Here is a 21,179-nt window from a genome sequence, read left to right as displayed (position 1 = left end):
TGTGTGTGTGTGTGTTTTTTTTTTTTTTTCTATAGTGGTCAAAAAACCCATATTAATTTAAAACTCAAAATTTTTAAGTTATATTTAAAAAAATTAGGGTGGTCGCACACTGGGCGTCGCCAGTGGTGAGTTGAGGATGTTAGTGAAGATTGAAGACTGAAGACTAGACATGGCAAAACGGGTCAGAATTTTCTGACCCGACCCGACCCGACCCGAAAAATACCCAACCCGAACCCGATTTTTTTGACCCGAAGCAAAAACGGGTTGACCCGTGACCCGACCCGTGTTTTGTGCGGGTCAACCCGACCCGACCCGCGACCCGACCCGAACCCGAACCATTTTTTTAAAACTTTTTTTTTTGGGTAAAAAAAATAGTGAAATTAAGACAATATTGGTTTAATTGTTTATTGTGAGCTTTAAGGAAACAATTGATACATTTACATAACTGTATGCAAATTAATTGAAAAATAAATGGTTGAGCATTCTGTAATGAGTAAAGATTTTTAGATATTAAATAGCAAAGTACATGCCAAGATAATCTGGTTACAGTAAAGTTAAAAACAGATTTAAAATTATAGATATGTGTGAGACACATTCACGAGTGTGAAAATAGTAAAGCCAAAGTATCAAATTAGTATAAATTATGAATGCTTAGATCTATTTTTTAACAATTTATGTTCAAAATAAATGGCTTTTCAAAATAAATTATGATATTTCCTAAAGTGTGTGCTGCTTAACAATGATATGATCTTCATAAAAAAGACTAGGTATAAATAAGTAAACAATCAAACTTTAATGTATATCTCAAATTGAAATAGAGTGTCAACCACAATTGATAATAGATTATAAAATTAATTTTTAAAATTGTAACTTTCTTATATGTTTTTATTCTTTATCAAATGAGTTATCCAATAAGTCATTTGTATTTTTTTTTTTTTTTTTTTGGAATGTTGATATTGTGTAAAAATAAAACTTGTATATTTATTTTACTTATCTTTGTGTTGTTTTGTTTTAGATAGCAATGTTAGGATTTGTATAATTTTAAAATTATTGAATAAATGTTAATAAGTTTAACTGAGTTTATTCTTGATATAAGTAGTGAATGCAAAATAATGCATTTTACATCAAGTAATATGTTGCATAACTATCCAAATGGCAAATACATATTGTTTTCTTTATAAAAAAAATTTAAAAATAAAAAATAAAAAAAATAAAAAATTTCATGTGAAAAATACGGGTCAACCCGACCCAACCCGACCCGACCCGCAACCCGATTGACCCGAACCCGATTTCAACCCGCTTAAAATGACCCGTTTTTGACCCGTGACCCGTTTGACCCGTGACCCGATTGACCCGACCCGAACCCGACCCGACCCGCCCGTTTTGCCATGTCTACTGAAGACTATACAACGTTCTTTACAATACTAGTTGCAAATCAGCACAATGCACAGGTCAATAGAAATAATTTGTAATGGAGTATAATATGTATTTGGTAGGTTAAACATATTTGCTATTTGAAAGCGTTCATAGTTTGCATTATTTTTTATAAAATAACATAATTTATTTTGTTTTTAGAAATAATTGAACAAAAAGTTTTAGATTGCATAATCATATGGTTGGCAACATTACTTTACAATTTTGAATAAGTTGTTGAGTTATTTTGCCAATGTTTTACCTAATTCAAACATACTCTGTTGATTAATCTGAATATCTCAAAGTCAATGGGGGAACACATTGCATGTTATATGTAGACATGTAGTTCTACACCAATAACTTTGACTCTTATTGCATGTTGTATATATAGGTATATACAAGAATAGGTTGTAATATTGTTGTTTGAGTTTTGAAAATATTGTTTCATAAAGTTGTTAAAGTGAAAATTCAAGTTCTAAAATTTTCTAAGTGAAAATTCGAAGTTAAGTATTTTTGATCGGTCGAAGCTTTGCCTTGATCGATTGAAATGTTAAAGAAAAAATCCTGGAGTTTCTAGATAGTTTGATTGCTATTCGAATCCTATTCGATCGGTCGAAAAGAACATTTGATCGATCGAAAAAACCTTTCGATCAATCGAAACTCGAAAACTAAATTTTTTGCAGAATTTTTCTAGTGACTGTTCGGAAAGGTTAAAGAGGTTTCAAGCATTGTGAATGGTTTTATGAAACATTTTAACCCTCTATACGTGTCTTTTGATGAAATATATCCCTATGAGTATAAATAGAGGCTTATATTCACTTGAAATCCTGTGGTTATTCTCTAGAATTGCTATATGTATAACCCAACATCTTAATTGTATTTTGAGAACAAATTTGTGATAACCCTTTAGCAACAATAGTGTGGGGGGCAAATATTGTCTAAGGAAAACGATATTGTGCCTCTAAGTTATCTATTTTCTGTTGTCTTTTATGTTAACTTTGTTCTTCCATTATTACTTTGTATAATATCCCTAACATTGTACAATTGTTTTTCCTTTTCTGCCTTGATACACAACTTATTTTATGAACAAATTAAAGATCAATTGTGCATTGTCAGACCATGAGCCTATTTTTAGTGTGGTTTTAGGAAGTCAAATTGTGGACAATCCCTCCCTCACAATGACACTCTATTGACTCGAACTCATGACCTTGGTTCTGATACTATTTGTCAGACAGTGAGCTATGTCATTCTACCTCAAAACCAGTTGGTGATGAGAAAGACATATTCAAATCTTTTATAACATTCAACATCACGCCACACATGCTTTTTTAGAGTGGTTGTAGGAAGTCAAATTGTGGTCTTTCAACATGGATCATGCAACCATAGAGTTCATTTTCTATTCACTACCAATCAATTGTTTCTCCTTTCCTATCCTCTGAATACACAACTTATTTTATAAAAGTCAATTGTTTTTCCTTTCCTACCATGAATAAACAACTTATTTCATAAGTAAATTAATTAATGATCATACATGCGTGCAACCATAGAGTTTATTTTCTAAATAATACCAATTAATGGCTGTTATAGATTTTATTAAAAGACAAATCAATTATATAAGCACAATTATCACCGTGCACCCTTAGCGTAATGTTCACTCCACAAGTACAAAGTTTTTATAGGATGGAAGAGGGGTAAGGACCAAAGTTCAAATATCCCAAAGGGAGCTTTACACACATATACACTTAGAAGATTAGACTAGAGTATAATTTCTATCTTATATAAAAAATTAAATAAGCACAATTCACACACTCATGCAGGCGTAAAAATCCACATATTTCCGTTATGATTTGTCTTTATTTTAAGGTTATTTTTAAACCATTTCTCAACCAAAAAAAAAAAAAGAAAAAAAGAAAAAGAAAAAGAAAAGAGAGGTTGTTTTCAAACTCATCAATCATCATCCTTAAACACAACTTTATTAATATCACCTGGGGAGGGTTGAAATTGAGTTGGAAGGAAACAATAAAAAGTCAACACTAAAAAGTCAACACGTATTTTATAACTTTAGAAAAAACCAACTTGAGAAAAGAAAAGACATAAAATAAAAAATTGCATCCCTTACGTTTTTTCTGTTGTCATATTTTGGTTCTTTAAGTTATATTGTTGTCATTTTAAGCCATTAAATTCACATTGGTGATCACCGTTTGTCCTTCGTCTTAATAATTCACCATTAACTATTAAAAAATAAATCGAGAAGAGAACCGATTGGAGCTCCTTCAATAAACCAATTCCACGCTGGATGTCTTGGAATATATAAGTTGGAGTGAGGTTTCCAAACTATCTTAGATTGAATCTCAAAGAAAATAGTTGAATGCTTGAAAATAGACCTTTAGAGCATCTCTAGCAGAATTAGCAAATTTTTGTATTGTTTGGAGAATTAGTAAATTTTTGTACTGTTTGGAGAATGAACAGTGACTTTTACCTTTATCTACCTACTTTTTCAACTACACTTTCCAACAAACTCTCTATCTCATTCTTTATCTCATTTAAATATTATTTATTCATTCATTATTTATTCTTTTTCTAACAACTACACATCTTCCAACATTTTTTTATTCAACACCTAATTATTATAATAGAAAAAAAAGGGATTTGAAGAATGAACAATAGCTCATCAGACTTGATGAGCTACTGGTCATGAGCAAAAAAAAAAAAAAAAAAAAAAAGGGTTTTAGAAAGGTTGTTGGAGCACAGTTTTTCTTTTTTTTCCAATTTCACTCTATATATTTTAGATATGCATGTTCTGTTAGAGATGCTCTTAGTTTTAGTACTCAAGGAATGGAAGGGGACAAAATTCAACTAATCAAAGGACACATTCACCCATTATACATGGGCTGGTCCAAATGGTGATCAAGGCAGTCTAGGTAATAACCAACATTCAGGCTTGAACACAATTAGAAAGACTGAATGTGCAGTTGGGTCATTTAGATTACAAAATTAGAAATCCTGCTCATAATTGGGCCCTACGCTACAAGGTCCAATCTGATATAGATGGCCTAAGGGTTAAAACCTGTTTGTAAATGGTAGAATAACCCAAGTCCAACACATCCACGATGGATTGGACTATCATATTTGGGATGTGAATCCCTTGGAAATCGTCGTTGCTTAGGTCAACGTAACTTAGATTTTTTTTTTTTTTTTAGCAGTAACTTAGATATTTTAATTTAAGCAAAGAAGTGGTCTTTTGTAGCAATACTTTGGGTTAAGTAATGTGTTTGAGTTTAGTAAGAGAGTGTAATTATGTATGTGTATATGTGTTTAACAGTTTGTTTGTTTTTCAAAAAAAAAAAAAAAAAAATTAAGCAAAGGAGATAAACCACCCAAAGGAATTACTGCATATTGAATTTTTGTTCTTTTATTTTATTTTTTTGAATTTTGGTTTGTAATTTTGAAAGAGTAATTCTTTGGTACTCTTGGAGTACAAAGAATGATGTTTCATCATCTCATATTCATAGTGGAATTCACTTATTAAATTCATGATAGAGTTCATCATGAATGTGAGAAGATGGAGCACAATTTTTTCATATTCCGGAAGTACCTAAGAATTTTCCATTTTGTAAAGTCAAATCTCTTATATCATCATTCTCAAAAAATAAAAAATAAAAATCTCTTATATCATCATTCTAACTTTCACTTGAATGGAAAATATTAATGTCATTGGTATCATTACTTCCCAAAAAGGGCCAAATTGACTTAATTTGCTCACAAAATTTCCTTAAGAATCCGAGGGAACATGTTAAACAAGCACATATTACATGAATCTTCCTATTAATCACTAATTGTCATTGATTTCTTTGTGCAACATATAGTAATGTCATTGATATTCGCATTTTTTTAAAGCATTTGACATGGAAATTTTTTTAAAGTGTTTGGCATGGAAAATGTCAAATAAGGAAAGATATCAATTGATAGTTTTTTTTTTTTTTTCTTTTTGATATAAGATAGAATTCTACTCTAGTATAATCTAAGTTTATATGTGTGTGAACCTCTCTTTTGAAAACTTGAACCCCGATCCTTACCCCCCACAGGGCCTACACTCCACAAGCACTTATACTTGTGGAGTGACCATCGCACCAAGGGTTTGCGGTGGTATCAATTGATAGTTTAAAAAAATCACCAATGTTTGAAAAAAAAAAATGCTAATCAATTAGCATTGAATTCGCCAACTAATAAGATTGTGTAGGGACACGATTATTTAACGACCCAAGAATGACATTGAGCTCGTATATAAAGGGCCCTAACAATATGATTTGTAGAAAGTGAGCTTGAAAGGCAGGACCTTGGTCACAGGTCAGCGGTTTAGTCATGGTTTTGATGGAAGCTTATATATGCGTGGACTTGGCTTGACTAGCTAAGCCTTCCATTGGTGCGGATTGTAGGGTTTAAGTCCTCGGACTATGTCCGAGGAGCATAGTATCCTTTCCCTTCTCCCTTTTGTAGGATTTTATCCTTCTGCCCCGACCCCCTTCCCCTTGGCTCTCTTCCCCTTTTATACTAGTGTTCACTTTTCTTTTAGTGTCCACTTGTCAGTTTCACTTTTTTGGGGTATAGACCTGTCATATCAATCTGTACATAGAGTGGTTGGAGGTGGCTAGAAAAGTTAAATAGCATGGTTTGGAGTATGGGCCTGTCAGATGCAGGGTTCTGTACTACGATATTGGTAGCTTTTTCCCTTGCCCTGCCCCTATACTGAGTTTGTCCTTTCCTTCAGGCGTTTTGTGAGGTGCCGAGCATAAAATCGTCCTCGGCCATATATTTGGGCCTTGTCCGGATTTATACTTTGCGTCCTCGGAAATTATTCTCCTTGGCTTGGATCCTGAGCCCTATTATGAAGTGGGTCGGGCCCATAAATTCTCGGGCCCCACAGATTATATTTTTTTTTCTTTTTTCTTTTTTTGAGAAAAACTAATAAGATTGTATCTAATGCGTCTTTGAGACATTTTGCATATTTAAGATATTTTCAAATAATTAATACTATTTAAAGATATTATTACTTGTATTTTATTTTCAATTTTAAAATGAATAAATAAACCAATGTCAATGGATAAAAAACTGAGTTTATTAATTCACTTTTTTTATATATAGAGAGAATTTCAATCTATGGCATCCGCTTCTGATGATAGCTCTTTATCATTAGATCAAGACATCAATCACTTAAGTCATTTAATCAATATTGATTTTTCTTAATGAATAGTAGATGATTTTCCTTCATGTTATTTTGGTCCTCTGTTGTGTTGCACTATCAAAGCAGACTTCTTTGCAGGGAGTAGGATTTTAAGAGTGAGGTTTGCTTATTCGGATAGGATATGGTTTATTATGGATTGGAGAGGCAGAAAGATAGCTGAAACTACTTTTTGAAAAAAAAAACAAAAACAAAAAACAAAAAAAAAAACAAAACAAAAAGGAATCAACTTTTCATCATCTTTTTTATATGAAATAGATGTACTTGCTCTCTTGTGAGGTCTAGCAAACAAGATTTTTAATCCATACATCTATTTAAAATAAAATAAATAAATAAAAAACTGAAAATATTAGGTTTTTAGTCTAAAATGGTTTATATGCAAAATCATGTCTTAACATTAAATTATTTCTCAAAAAAAAAAAAATGTCTTAACATTAAATTAATTAATTAAATTTTTTTTTTTTTTTTTTAAAAGAAGAAGAAGAAGAAGAAAGGTCCGGCCATTCAGGTCAAGCCTGGGTATCCGCATGCAAAAATTTCAAGCAGGGATAAGGTATAAGCAATAATTGGGTTTCAAGGTCCGGGCTTCCACAAATAAAGATTTTGGGTCAGGTTCAGGTACACTGGATCCAAATTCCAAACCCAGCTCATAGCTATCCCTAATTAGACCTTAAGCAACGTTAAAAGGCTAATTGGTTCAAGGTTAAGGAACTATGGTTTAGAAGGGACTAGGGGGTGTTAAAAAGTTAAAAATAAAAGACTCATTTGATAAGATTCTCAAAAAAAAAAAAAAAAAAAAGGACCGATAAATAATCTTGTCCAATTGAATAAAGTTTGATATATCTCATTATCTTAGTTTGAAATTGAATCGATCGATACAAGATTGCAAATGACAAAACGAGAAAAAGGTCACTACCAAATTTAAAAATGTGGTCAATAAGCAAAGGCTTAAAGGCTAACCTCATCACCCCATCAACTTGGAACCAACCCACATCCACATATACTTCTACAGTTCTCCTTCACATATTATTATGGTTTCCTTATAACGGTCGAATTCACATATCAAACAGTGCTTGCTAGAGCTATTTGCTATGCTAGCAAACACAAACACCAACACCAACACCATGTTTTCTCCACCTACGACTACGAGGTTTCTACAACTCAACTCTCCATTCTCCTCCTTCTTACTACCTTCAAACCAAAGGGTTCTCTATCATGGCCACAGCGGTCGCCGCCTTGGTCGGCTTCAGACATGTAGACATTCCATGTTTCTCAATACAAAACCTGTCCTTAAAGATGGTACTCTTAATATCAAAGGTAAGGAAGCATTGACGGGTGTGCCTGACAATGTGGTTATCACGCCATTGACGGATTCATCAGCATTTGTTGGTGCCACTTCCACTGGTGATGCTAGTTCCCGACTTGTTTTCAAGCTTGGAGTCATCGAGTAAGCATGTTCTTTATTTCCTTTTATTTTTGTTTTTTATTTGTAGCTTTTTAACTTTACAATCGGATTGTTTTACTTTATCTAGTTTCACCCATTTGGAAAATATAGTGTTGTATTCTAGTATGTGCTTATTTTTATTTCAATCAAATCAAAGTGAGACATATTATTTTCGTTCTAAACATCAAAGTTAGTTGTGCATTGCAGTTACCTTGACTCATTAAGTAGTTTTGTTGGTGGGTTAATTGATCACATTTTATTCATGAAATGGGTTGGATTGGTGTTAGTCTGGATACAGCAAAATAATTCTACTCTTATAGTCGAATAAGTGACCTGCGTTTGAATCCCACCTACAATAAAAAATGCCATCAATAAGTGTTCCATCTTTTACATCTATTGATAATTGTGGATACCAAAACACAGCTTTATGGCATACAATTGGATAATTAGTCTTTTGATGCTCTTAGTGTTTTCTTAGTTTTGAAATTGGTCTTTAATTTGTGTCTCAAGCTTTAAACTTTAACCGGTTCATTTCTTAATCCTCTGTTTAATCAGAAATGATATCAGCAAGGGTTCACTAAATATTATACTGTGTTTGGCCACGGAAATGTCTTTTATCTCACATTCAATCATGTCCATTGAAGATCCAATTAGAATTAATTCCTAATGATATTTTCTTGATGCAGGGATGTGAGGTTATTGTGTATATTTAGATTTAAAATATGGTGGATGATACCTCGAGTGGGGAATTCAGGCAGTGACATTCCTATTGAAACTCAGATGTTGCTCCTGGAAGCAAGGGAAGGACCAGAAATTGATGCAAAAAATAAAGCAACTTCTTATATCATTTTCTTGCCTGTGCTAGATGGTGAATTTAGAAGTAGCTTGCAGGGGAATTCATTAAATGAGCTCCAGTTCTGTGTTGAAAGTGGTAATATTTCAAAGTTTTGCTTATCCCCTTTTTTTAATTTTTATCACATTTGTTATTGATATGAAGCATAATGGAAATCTGGTGTAAATTTTTTTTTGCGTCCAGCACTCGTTGTGCCATATAATGTCAAATAAACTTACTGAGAAAATTTATTAGAGAAGTTGATGCTACTGGATAAGTCTGACTTATCATTTGCACTAATCTCACTATGTATAATGTACCAAAAACCAATAGATTATGTTATAGGACCATCTAATTCAGCTGAGCTAGGTTAAGGCTTTGCACTCAGTTGGGTTTGAAGAAAAACAGTATGCAGCCACGGGTATATTATGTCTGAAGGTTGATAAGGACGAACATTTTGTCCCTTCTAAGAGGAGACAAAAGAAAAAAAGAAAACCAATTTTTTCCTACTCACCAATTGTCTTCTCAAGTTTCTCATATTCTATTATTCTAATGACTAGAACGTTATATGTATTTTGACAGGTGACCCGGAAATAGTTACATCAGAATCCCTAAAAGCAGTTTTTGTGAATTATGGAAACCATCCATTTGATTTGGTCAAGGAATCTATGAAGTAGGTTAGCCCTCCAAGAAAGCTTTAGGTTTCAAGTTAAGTAAATTTCTGAAATTACTTAGGACTATGGCACTTAATGTTAGCTTTGTAGCATGGCAGCTCCTGACTTTTATGAATTCAAGCAGCAGACAGAGGACATAAACCATATGAGATTGTGAAATCTAAGTTTGTATGTTTTCGTTAGTAGCTGGTAATCTATTTATCATCACTCTTCTCATATGCACTTTGGACCATATGCAGGATTTTGGAGCAGCAGTTTGGAACCTTTTCACTTAGGGAAACCAAACAGGCAAGTCAGCCAACCAATTTTGTGTAGCAGACCAAGTAAATTTAGTCAACTTGTGCTTGCAAGAAACAAAAGAAGAAAAGTAGAGTCCTCTATAACTTTCGTTTCTTTGTTATGATTTTATGATGCAGTTGCCTGGAATGTTAGACTGGTTTGGTTGGTGTACCTGGGACGCCTTCTACCAGGAAGTTCATCCTCGAGGAATCAAAGATGGCCTTAAAAGGTTAGTTCAGTTTCTCATACATTTTCTCTTTATATTCAGGGATTTACAATGATATGCAAAACAAAGCTCTTTATTACAAGTTCTTTCATTATATGTATGTCAGGATTGTTCACTTACATAGTCAGGGATGTTGACATATGCCTATTGGTGAGGAATTGAGTTGTAATGAAATAATACTTGATTATCCCAGCCTCCCAGGTGTGGAATTGAGTTATGATGAAAAATTTTGAGGGGGATGAAATTGAACTCTAAATAAATTATTAATCATCATTTTTGGGGATCCTGTGTAGGATTTAAATATTCCCATATATGTAAGGTTGAATGGAAAAATCAAGTAAAATAAGCATTTTGGATGGTTTTGCGCCTTACAAAAGGAAACTACTGATATGCTATCATAAGGATGTTGCTTATAATGTATTCACGTATCTCTTAAGTGAGATGTGTCTATTATATATCATCTTTGTTTGCCACACAAATATAAGGAGGAAGTGATGATATCTGATTCTCACATTAGCATTGCAGTCCATGATTCACTTATTTCTCCATATATCAAAAGTTGCTTCTATGAGCTTGCGCGGAAGCTTGTTTTGCCCTTAAGAAGTACTTTTTTGGATTAGCTGTTTCATATTTTCTTTTTTCTTTTCCACTTACCTCCGTGGGTTGCTTGGAAACTATTTTTATTTAATTTTATATCTGTATCTCCCAGTTTATCCCAGGGAGGCACTCCAGCAAAGTTTTTGATAATAGATGATGGCTGGCAAGATACAATTAATGAATTCCAAAAAGAAGGGGAGCCATTTGTTGAAGGGTCACAGTAAGTTTACTCATTATTCTCTTGCGCATGACAGAGTGCATATTTACCTTCCGTATTGCTTGAAATTGCAGGCATGGTGGCAGATTACTCAGCATTGAAGAAAATAATAAGTTTCGGAGATCAGAAAATGAGCCTCAAAGTGAGGCACAGGCACCAAGTGGTCTAAAGGATTTTGTTACAGATATTAAGAGAACTTTTGGCCTTAAGTAAGGTTCCAAGACTGACTTTTTCCCCCCTTTTTAATTATGATGGAAATCTTCAATAAGTAAGATTGTAGCATAAGGTTGTTGAAGAGTAGCTCATCCTCAACTCCATCTACAAATACCAGGTGTAAAACTACCAGTGTGGTCTCCATATTTGATTGTCTTCCTTACAAGTATCTTAATTTCTTCTATACATTTTTTTTTAGTTCTGGACATTTCATTTTCTTTATCTTTCTTGAAATTCTCAGGTATGTATATGTATGGCATGCCCTGATGGGATACTGGGGAGGGCTTCAGCCAAATGCATTAGGAACCAAAAAGTATAATCCAAAATTAAGATACCCAGTACAGTCGCCAGGGAATTTGGCAAACATGAGGGATGGATCTATGGATGCAATGGAGAAGTATGGCGTTGGTACAATAGATCCTGCTAAGATATCTCAGTTTTATGATGATCTACACAAATATCTTGTTTCACAGGATGTGGATGGAGTTAAGGTTGATGTTCAGAACATACTGGAAACTGTTTCAAGTGGTTTAGGAGGTCGAGTTTCTCTTACCAGACGTTTCCAACAAGCACTTGAGAAGTCTATAGCCGCCAACTTTCAAGACAACAGCATTATCTGCTGCATGGGTCAGAGCACAGACTCCATTTACCAGTATATAACTATTTCTCTACAATGTCCTGCCAAATTTATTTTTTAAACAAACCAAAGTGCAGTCTGAAAATTTCTCGTGCACATTAAATTTCATGAATTGCAAAATGCATGGACCAAATAAGAGGGACTATGCAAATCATTTAATAGGCCTCTCCTATAGCAATCTAACAAGTTACACACGTCCATAAAATTTAGGAGACTATATGTATAAAGCAATTTAAGACTTGAGAGTAGATTACTACAATCATATGAGCCAATGAAATTTTGCATTGGGAGATATTTTTCCAGCATTGACAATTAAATAATGGGATATCAATCATTACAAGTGTGCAACTTAACCTGAAAGGGTTTTGGTAAGATTTCCTCAAGCATCCGCACATGTGACACCTTGAATTTCATCTTAGTGTAGGTATTTTAACCAATATAATGTAATTTATGTTCCAATTGGACCAAGTGAACCTTTCAGTCATCTTGGCATATCACTTCTTTATAAATATTATGCCATCTTATGAGTGCTACTTTAGGAGATTATTTTATATGCCAATATTTCTGCATACAACATAATTTCTTCTCCGCATTTGCTAATGTAGTTCAAAAAGAAGTGCTATTACAAGAGCATCCGATGATTACTACCCAAGCAACCCAACCACTCAGACACTACACATAGCTTCTGTGGCTTTCAACAGCATTTTTCTTGGTGAAATTGTTGTCCCAGATTGGGACATGTTCTATGTATGGCCTAGCCTTCACATCATTTTATCTACTGCTTTATTATCCAGTTTTTAATGACTTTATCTTTCAACTATCAGAGCAAACACGATGCAGCCGAGTTTCATGCAGTTGCTAGGGCTGTGGGAGGTTGCGGAGTCTATGTTAGGTAAGTAAGAAAGATTACCATGGAGATTCAGATGCTTGTTGAAATATACAAGGCACCTCTATATGAGAACAACCACCTCCCACCCTCCTTTTTTCCAACTTTTTATTGTAAAGGATTTATGAATGTCATTTCTAGCCAATCACTACATATAATGCACAAAGAGAAACCCACAGTCAAACCCTACTCTGTTATTTATATATGTAATATGCATGTCTCTTTACATTGTATTGATGCATGTATTATTGGGGTGAAGTGTATTTTTATCTGTGCTCTTCCTTTGAAATGGTTTTGCAACAACTAATTTACTACATTTGAAATTTGATAACAGTGACAAACCTGGTCAGCATGATTTCAAGGTACTCAAAAGGCTGGTACTTCCTAATGGGTCGGTGCTCAGAGCTAAATACCCCGGTAGGCCAACACGTGATTGTTTATTCGATGACCCAGTTATGGACGGGAAAAGGTATTTACCTTCCACTTAAGTTGTATAATATTTGATAATATATCATTCCTCCTGACCAGCTTGTGTGAATTCTGATCAGTCTTCTGAAGATTTGGAATTTAAACAAATGCACTGGAGTTTTAGGCGTATTCAACTGCCAAGGAGCAGGAATCTGGCCCTGCTCAAAAAGTAATGCTCAAGGAGATCTTAGCTCTGAGTTATCTGTCAAGGTCTCTCCTACAGATATAGAGTATTTTGAAGAGGTCTCTGGGAATCTTTGGACTGGAGATTGTGCAGTATTTTCCTCCAGCACAGGTTCTTTCATTTTTCCAAACAACATTTTTATACATGCAACTCATACCATTCTTAGTTTTCTTAGATAGGAGATAACAAACACAGAGAGTACATACAGGGATAGAACAATTTCTCATCAGTCTGTCTATTTCCTATACATCTGTTACAATTTCAGGGTCTTTGCTGCGATTACCAAAGGAAGAAAAGTTTGATGTCACATTGAAAGTTCTGCAATGTGATGTCTTTACTGTATCTCCAATTAAGGTTAGCTTCTTTTACTGGCTCATCATTATTTATGAGATATGAAATATGAAATCTTTTTGGGTTTTGTGCAGGTCTACAATAAAAAGATTCAGTTTGCACCAGTTGGATTGATAAATATGTACAATTCTGGTGGAGCCATTGAAGCAATTGACTTCTTTAGTGATTCTTCTAGTTGTGAAATACATGTCAAGGGGAGAGGATCAGGTAATTTTGGAGCATATTCCAGCACAAAGCCGAAGTCATGCTCGATAAACTCAAAGATTGAGGACTTCGACTTCAGAGATGAAGACAATCTTTTGACATTAATAGTTCCTGACAGAACCAGTTCTTGGGACATTGCTATATGTTATTGAGGCCTTATTTTTTTATGCAATCTCTCACTTCAGTATTATTACTATTCTAAAAATTTATAATAAACAAAAGAGAGAAATAGTCAATAAACGAAAATGTAATTCTTGAACTAAATGTTTTCTTCTGCAACATTTGAGAAAATGGTGACAGATTTTTGTTTGAGTTGAAGAACATTTAAAAAAGAATTATTAGAAAAGTTTGATGTGGAGTTGTTCTAATTGTTTAGCCTGAAAATAAAGAAAGAATAGAATTTGCTTGCACATGAGACATGTTACAAGATGGTGGATGGTGACAGATTTTTGTTTCTGGTTTAGATATCCAGCTTGAGGTGTAACTTGGCTGCACCATGAGAGACTTTCTAAACACTGTTGCTGTGTTGCATTTTTTTTTTTTTTGGCTTATTTATTATTGCTAGTTAGACTGTGTCGTCTAATTTCAGGCATTAAGTTTTGTGTATTTTATGTTGTTCTTGTTCTAATGGTGTGTACTTGGGGTGTGGAAATTTTCCTCAATTTTTTTTATTATTTATTAACAAATGACTCTCAAAATGGAAGTTGTGTTTTTCTAATATTTATAACCTTATTTTGAGGATGCTCTGGACCCTTACAATATAATTCTTATAACTTCTCATTAAGTGAAATATATTAAAAAATGACAATTGATGATTACATCAAGTGAACAATCGTGTGGCTTTTTCTTTTTTTTTTTCTTTTTTAAAGTGGCTTGTTCTTTTTTTCAAATGTGAAGCCATAATGAAATGAAATGATAAGTTTAGGTGGAAAAAGCATTTTGAAAAAAAGAGCTTTAAAATAGTAATTACATCTAGCTACCTATAACTAACGAGAGGTGCTACGTGCTACGTCCACAATATTTTTACAATATTTTCACAACAAATCATAATTGGTTAGTTGTTATTGGTTCAAATTTGAACCTAACATTAAGATTACTTTTTTGCCCCATCAATAATAATCAATAACAACCTGGCACTTAAAATTTGTTGTAAAAATATTGTAGACATATCATTTCTCATAACTATAAGCTCTAGTTCAATTGACACCTTCTCCCTGTTTAACTGGAATTTTTTTTCTAAATAACAATAAATATTAAAAATTTTAGTTAGTTGTCACGTTTTAAAATAATGTTGAAAACTAGCATCTCGAGTGTCTAAAACTCGAGTTCCAAGATAAAACTCGAGTTTTTAAGTCTTGATTTGTAAGAGGATGCGTTTAAAGTGAGAAAAAATTGACTTGAAAATCGAGTTTTAAAGACTCGATTTACATAAATTGCAAAGAAACGCCGCTATAGGTCTTTAAAACGTCATTATAGGGCTTAAAAATGCCACTATAGGGCTCCCTAAACCTGGTACTAAAAAAAAATTTTGCAGAAAAACGCCGCTATAGGGCTTTAAAACATCACTGTAAGGCTTAAAAACGCTACTATAGGTGAAATTTTTTTGCATAAAACTCGAGTCTTAAAGACTCGAGATCTACGTGGCATTTTCACACTTGCAAAGCGAGTCTTTTGGACTCGAGTTCTAATATGGATCTCGAGTTTCTAAAACTCGATATGCTACTTTCCTTTATTATTTCAAATGTTGCCTAACTAACTATATACAACCCCTTTACACAGCTATTCTGCACATTACCTCGTTTAACTGCATAAAGAAAGGGGATTCAAGATCCATTATTGTAACTTACTAATATAATAAAATAAAATAAAAAGATATTAATTACAACCATGTAGCTTTTTTTTTTTTTTTTATTATGAGGGTCAATTACAACATGTAACTTGACAATATTTTTTGTGGAAGAAAAAATAGCATAGTACATATTCCTCCATTAGTCAATGGATAGTCTTCAAATAACATGAAAAACACGAAAGATTAGTTAAGAAAAGTTTTGAGTGACAAATACATGTGAAAAATAATAAATTATGTTAAGTCAAGTGATCCCTATGATGGACACAAGTATCCGTAGTTTCTGGTAGCTTATTTATATAGTATTTAATATTTATTAAGAAAATATAGTTTTTAATAACTTTTGTGTTAAATTTATGACAAAAAATTAGCTTATTTATAAAAATCTAAAAGTTTGACTATTTGCAAAAAGTTAAGACAAAAAACAAAAAGTAAATTTTTTTTAACTATTCCCAAACATACTTCTAAACTTCAAATTAGTGTGGATGAAAGATGTTACATCAAAATTCATAGAGGTAATTACGGCCGATTTGGCCTCTTATAGTGAGAGTTCAGGGACCAAAAAAAAAAAAATGTTATGTCAAGTGATGGTTAGAAAAAAGGACAAGCAAGGCGAGGCAAGGCCCAATAATCCATTGGATGGGCTTTGGGGAAAAAAAATATTGCTACATGGAAATGAGTTTAATTTAGTTATTATACTTAGAGCATTTTCGTCAACAATTGTAAATGCTATAAATGTTATTTTTTAGCATCTGAAACCCAAAAAACCCACTCCATCAAAACTTGTATATGCTATAAAATTTGCAATCTTGCTACAATGCACTCTTATTTTTGAGAGCGCATTGTAGCAAGATTGTATAATATTTTATTATTTCTAATTTTCTCTCTCCTCAAACTCTCAAATTCTCCCTCAGACTCTCAAACTCTCCCTTTCGTTCTTTGGTTCTCCCTCACAATCCAAGCATAATCTCCCTTCCCTTTTCATCACTCTGCCTCCATTCTGAAACTCATCTGCTCTTCGTTAAGCTTCAAGGGTTTGTAGTCAGCGATTGTGGTCATGATTTGGTGGGTATCAGTGGTGCTCAGCAACGATTTTGATGGGGTTGAGATTAGGGTGGTGGGTTTTGGCTGGGGTTAAGATTGGGGTGGTGGGTTTTGGTTGGGGTTGAGAACGAGATGGGTGGGTGGGTGGTGTTGGGTTTTGGTTGGGGTTGAGATCAGGGTGGTGGGTTTTGGTTGGGGTTAAGATCGGAGTGGGTGGGTGGTGGGTTTTGTGGTGGCTGCTGGTATTGGGGTGAGGCTAAGCTACGGTGGTGGCTGGCAGTGGCTAGCCTTGGGTGCGGGTTGTGCCGTGGGTTAAGAAAGATGGAGAGACAGTGGGAGAGAGAGACAGAGGGAGAGTAAGAAATAATTTTAAAAAATAAAATAAAAATATTAAAGAAAGAATATTTAAATGAAATTGTAAAAAGAAAAAAAAAAGAAAAAAAAAAAGAATGTTTGATGTTTGGTGTATTGTAAACTAAAATGAGGTGTTAAAATTGTAAAAGTAGTGTTTTGAGATTGTAAATGCTAAAAATTTTACAATTGTTGATGAGAATGCTCTTAGATAAAGTTTAACTACAAAATTTATTATAGACTAAAATTACAACTTTACTCAATATCTTTTTATTGAAGGTAAATTTTGATAAATCCATAATTGGATTACATTTTCTTCTTATATCCTCCATACTTGCAAAATCTTTAGAAAATTAAAGTTCAATAGCTATGCCATTAATAAATTGTTTAAATTGTAAATTTTTGTAGTTTAAAATTATGCATAAAATATAAGTTTATAAATCATATAGTAAATAATATCTAATTGACACAAAATTTGACATGTGTATTAAGAGCTTAAAGAACATGCAAATCAACTATTAGATTTTTAAATCTATAATTGGATTACATTTTCTTCTTATATCCTCCATGCTTGCAAAATTTTTAAAAAATTAAATATCAATAGCTATGTCATCAATAAATTGTTTAGATTTTAAGTTTTTGTAGTTTAAAATTATGCATAAAATATAAACTTATAAATCATATAGTAAATAATATCTAATTGACACAAAATTTGACATGTGTATTAAGAGCTTAAAGAACATGCAATTCAACTGTTAGATTTTTAAAATTATGTAGTAATGTTTTTTTTTTATTAATCAGTTTTGTAGCTAAACTTGTCCTTATATTTATCCCAAAATAAAATTAGTTATTATATAACTCAACTAAATTGCAAAAAATAAAAATAAAAATAAAAATTCTACTCCAACTAAAATTCTATTAATCATATGCTAATTATTAATGTAGGGGAAAGGGCCCAAGATCGTATATTGGGTCTTAGGCTTTATCCGAGGATATAAATGGGTCCGAGGAGAAGAAAATAATTATTAAATATCCCCAGACCAAGTTCCATAAGTAGAGAGCAAACAAAAGGTTGTCCAAGGAGTATATCCTCCTCGGACTTAATGAATATGGTTCAAAGTATATAATCCAGCAATTAAAGTGACCTTCTAGGAAGGTTCAATGATAGGGACGTGCTTCATGGACATTTCATGGACATATGAGAAGGAAGAAAACCTAAAAATATCTAAAGGAAGGCTGACACCACCGCATTAAATGCACTGTAACTACTTTTCTAGCCGCATTTATGTGAAAAAGACCTCTGAACAGTGTTACCTTAGCTACCGCAACTCACAGAGAGTTAGAGAGGGTGTCTGATGGGACAAGTACTTGTAGGGGCCTTTTTTTTGTGTATGGTGTATTGGGCTGGGCTGCTTCCTGCTGGGCTGCTTCCTGTGGTGATGGGCCCGAATGTTTCTGAGTAAGGGAGTTGGGACTGGTCTAATTGTAACTCAACTTGGGCCGATTTGTGCACAAGCTTATGCCTTATCTACTAGGAGTAAACTTACGGCAAGCGGCACTGTTGTAGACGAGTTACGGCAGACAGATATAATAATAATAACCAAAACAGAGTATCTGATTATTTAAATAAATGGCTATGTAATCCCTACTTATAAAGCATGATTACAGTCATGATGATGTCAATCACAGAAAAGTAAAGAAAATAATACGAACTAATCAAATGGGCATAAATCGAGTTTTAAGTTTAGTCTGCCGAAGCAAAGCCAAAGAGGGGAGAACACCTCTTCTCAATGCAAATAATCTCTCAGGAAAAAGATCTTACTGTGGGGATTAATGGCTTTGAGGGAGCCAAACCTGAATGGTTATTGCCCAAAAAAGGAGTCATTGTTTACGTTTTGGAAGAGAGCAAGATTTGAAGGGGGAGAGAGGGAAACCGATCTACCGGTGCATGCCCACCGTATTACCTCTCATTCTTCCTTAATTTTCTCTATTTTCTTTCTCTGTTTTCTTTCATATCTTTTTTCTCTTCTTTTTTTACTCTGTTTTTCTTTCTACTCCGTAAATGCTCTGTTTTTTTATCCTTTTTTCAGGGCACGGCAAGGGCCCTTTTATAGTGCCTGCCGTGACCAATCTTTTACCATTTTGCCCCTTAATCGCCTCTGTCTGGTCTGGGCGTACTTGTCGACCACCAAGTCTGTGCGACATTCACCCTTGCCAAATAGAGGCAGGTTTGTTTCATTCCTCAGTCTACCGTAACACTTCTTTCCTGCCAGGGTATAAATGTTTTCTCTCTTTACTCTCAAGGCATGCACCCAACGGTTCCCCCTCAAACTTGCTTCTTTTGGGTGGTTTGTCATCTCAGCAGGACGTACCCCCCAAAAGGGCTTGGGTAGGAGCCGCAAAATAGATCTTTTCCCCTCTCCCCACCACCAAACCATACCCCCTTTACCTCTTACCTCTGGTCCATGGCCCCACCACGTCCTATATTGGCTGGATACAGGCTGGTAGTGCCTGGGCCTTGCGCGTGCTTTCCTTTCAGATATGTCCAAGAGTCTGCCTGCTGCTCATGCGTCTGCCGTGATCTGGAGGCTCTTCATCTGTGTTTTTTGACCTTTCATGTGGGCTTTTCTTTGGTTTCCCGCTCCATTCAAGAGCTGGGCTTTGTCTGATGATGGGCCTTACATTTCTTTGGTCCACTCTTGATTTTCTTTATTTCTTGCAACGTTGGATTGTTATTCCTGCCGCAATAACTTAATCCTGCTGGACCTCTTTTGGGCCATTCGTTTATCCCTTTTCTCAGTGGTCTGTCATGGGCACTGTTTTACTTTTACTTATGGGCTCCTATGTCCCTTTGGGCATTCACGGCCCGATTGCTTTCTTTGGGCTTCCTCGACCCGTTTGCTAATTCCACACTCCCATGGGCATTTTACTAACTTCATTGGGCTTCCCCGACCCAATAACCTTATTCTTATCTTTGGGGTTCATGGGCCTGCCATAAACCCCTTACTCTCTTAGTTTTCATTGCCTTGGACCTGCGGTGGCCCTTTCTCACTTTTCTACCTCATATACTGCCCATGAGATGCTATTTCTTTCTTTCCTGGCTTCTTTGAGCCCGCTTGCCTCTTCAAGACCCATTTATTTATTTGTTGGGCCTGTGATCCATTATTCCTGCCGCTTGGGCCTAATGAGTTTTTGCTATCTATTTTGTCAATTTTTTGTAGCTCTCATTATTGGGTTTTCTTTCTGTCTACCTGGGCTTCCACAAATGGCCCTCAACAGTACTTAAGTAAGGGTTCAAATGATCAACAAGTGAAGAGTGAAGATGATTCAAAAAAGGATATATAAGGTGAAAAACTCTTCATGGTAGGGGGATCAGAAAAGAGAGAGAAAAAAAAATAGTATATCAATCTAAATTATTTTGATATCCTAGAGTGATCATTATATACAGATTTAACCTCTTCGGACTGAGAGTTTATTGATACTATCATCCTTTATTTGTGTTTGATCACCATGCAATTCAATACTAGCATTATCCAACTCATTAAGACCTAGTTCTTTGACCATTCTCTACAAATTCATTGTATTGGGCTTATTGGACCAAGACTCCATACATTTTGGGATTAAGCCTTAAACTGTAACCCTAAAATTAAGATAATTTAATTTAGGTAAAAATTTATAATTTAAAAGTTACCATAGTTTTTTAGTGGAGTTTATAGTGTACCTTTGTGTTATAACCTCTTTCTCTCTCCCTTCTATGTGTTTGTATCTAAAAAAAAAAACAGTTTCAAAAAACTTGTTTCTTAAAAAATAGTTTCAAAATAAAATTTTATCACACAAAATTTCAAGATATTTATCATAAATTTAATAGTAGTAGTTACTATTATAATTAATCTATCATAATTTTATATTTTAATACAATTAAAATATATATATATATATATATATTTTTTTTTTTGGGAGAGGATAATATAATTAAACTTGAATGTTTATTTTACGCAATACGTACACAATACAAAAACAAATACTGTATTATATTATAAAGAAAATATAAATAGCAGAGAAGAGAGGAACGCG

At 33.9% G+C, this 21,179-nt stretch overlaps 1 protein-coding gene across 1 annotated transcript; it reads left to right on the top strand.

The window, feature by feature from the left end:
* The first annotated feature begins 7,676 nt into the window (after positions 1 to 7,676).
* On the top strand, positions 7,677 to 14,210 carry LOC126726838 (probable galactinol--sucrose galactosyltransferase 2). The gene is made up of 14 exons (XM_050432226.1): positions 7,677 to 8,099; positions 8,783 to 9,027; positions 9,511 to 9,601; positions 9,842 to 9,890; positions 10,019 to 10,110; positions 10,817 to 10,924; positions 10,996 to 11,130; positions 11,376 to 11,786; positions 12,377 to 12,518; positions 12,596 to 12,663; positions 12,992 to 13,126; positions 13,206 to 13,420; positions 13,575 to 13,663; positions 13,735 to 14,210. The coding sequence occupies exons 1-14, from the start codon at positions 7,744 to 7,746 to the stop codon at positions 14,014 to 14,016; spliced, it is 2,418 nt and encodes an 805-aa protein (XP_050288183.1). The 5' UTR covers positions 7,677 to 7,743; the 3' UTR covers positions 14,017 to 14,210.
* The last annotated feature ends 6,969 nt before the right edge of the window (positions 14,211 to 21,179 follow it).

This window comes from Quercus robur, chromosome 5 (assembly GCF_932294415.1).
Source record: "Quercus robur chromosome 5, dhQueRobu3.1, whole genome shotgun sequence".
NCBI classification, from domain to species: domain Eukaryota; kingdom Viridiplantae; phylum Streptophyta; class Magnoliopsida; order Fagales; family Fagaceae; genus Quercus; species Quercus robur.
The sequence above is the reverse complement of the archived record's forward strand: the minus strand, read 5'-3'. Positions and strand labels throughout refer to the sequence as shown.

What these genes read in the sequence shown, in the direction of transcription:
- LOC126726838 (XM_050432226.1), top strand. Translation starts at nt 7,744, where the DNA reads ATGCTAGCAAACACAAACACCAACACCAACACCATGTTTTCTCCACCT. An exon ending in TTCAAGCTTGGAGTCATCGA is followed by an intron (nt 8,100 to 8,782) that starts GTAAGCATGTTC and finishes TTCTTGATGCAG; the next exon opens with GGATGTGAGGTTATTGTGTA. An exon ending in CCAGTTCTGTGTTGAAAGTG is followed by an intron (nt 9,028 to 9,510) that starts GTAATATTTCAA and finishes GTATTTTGACAG; the next exon opens with GTGACCCGGAAATAGTTACA.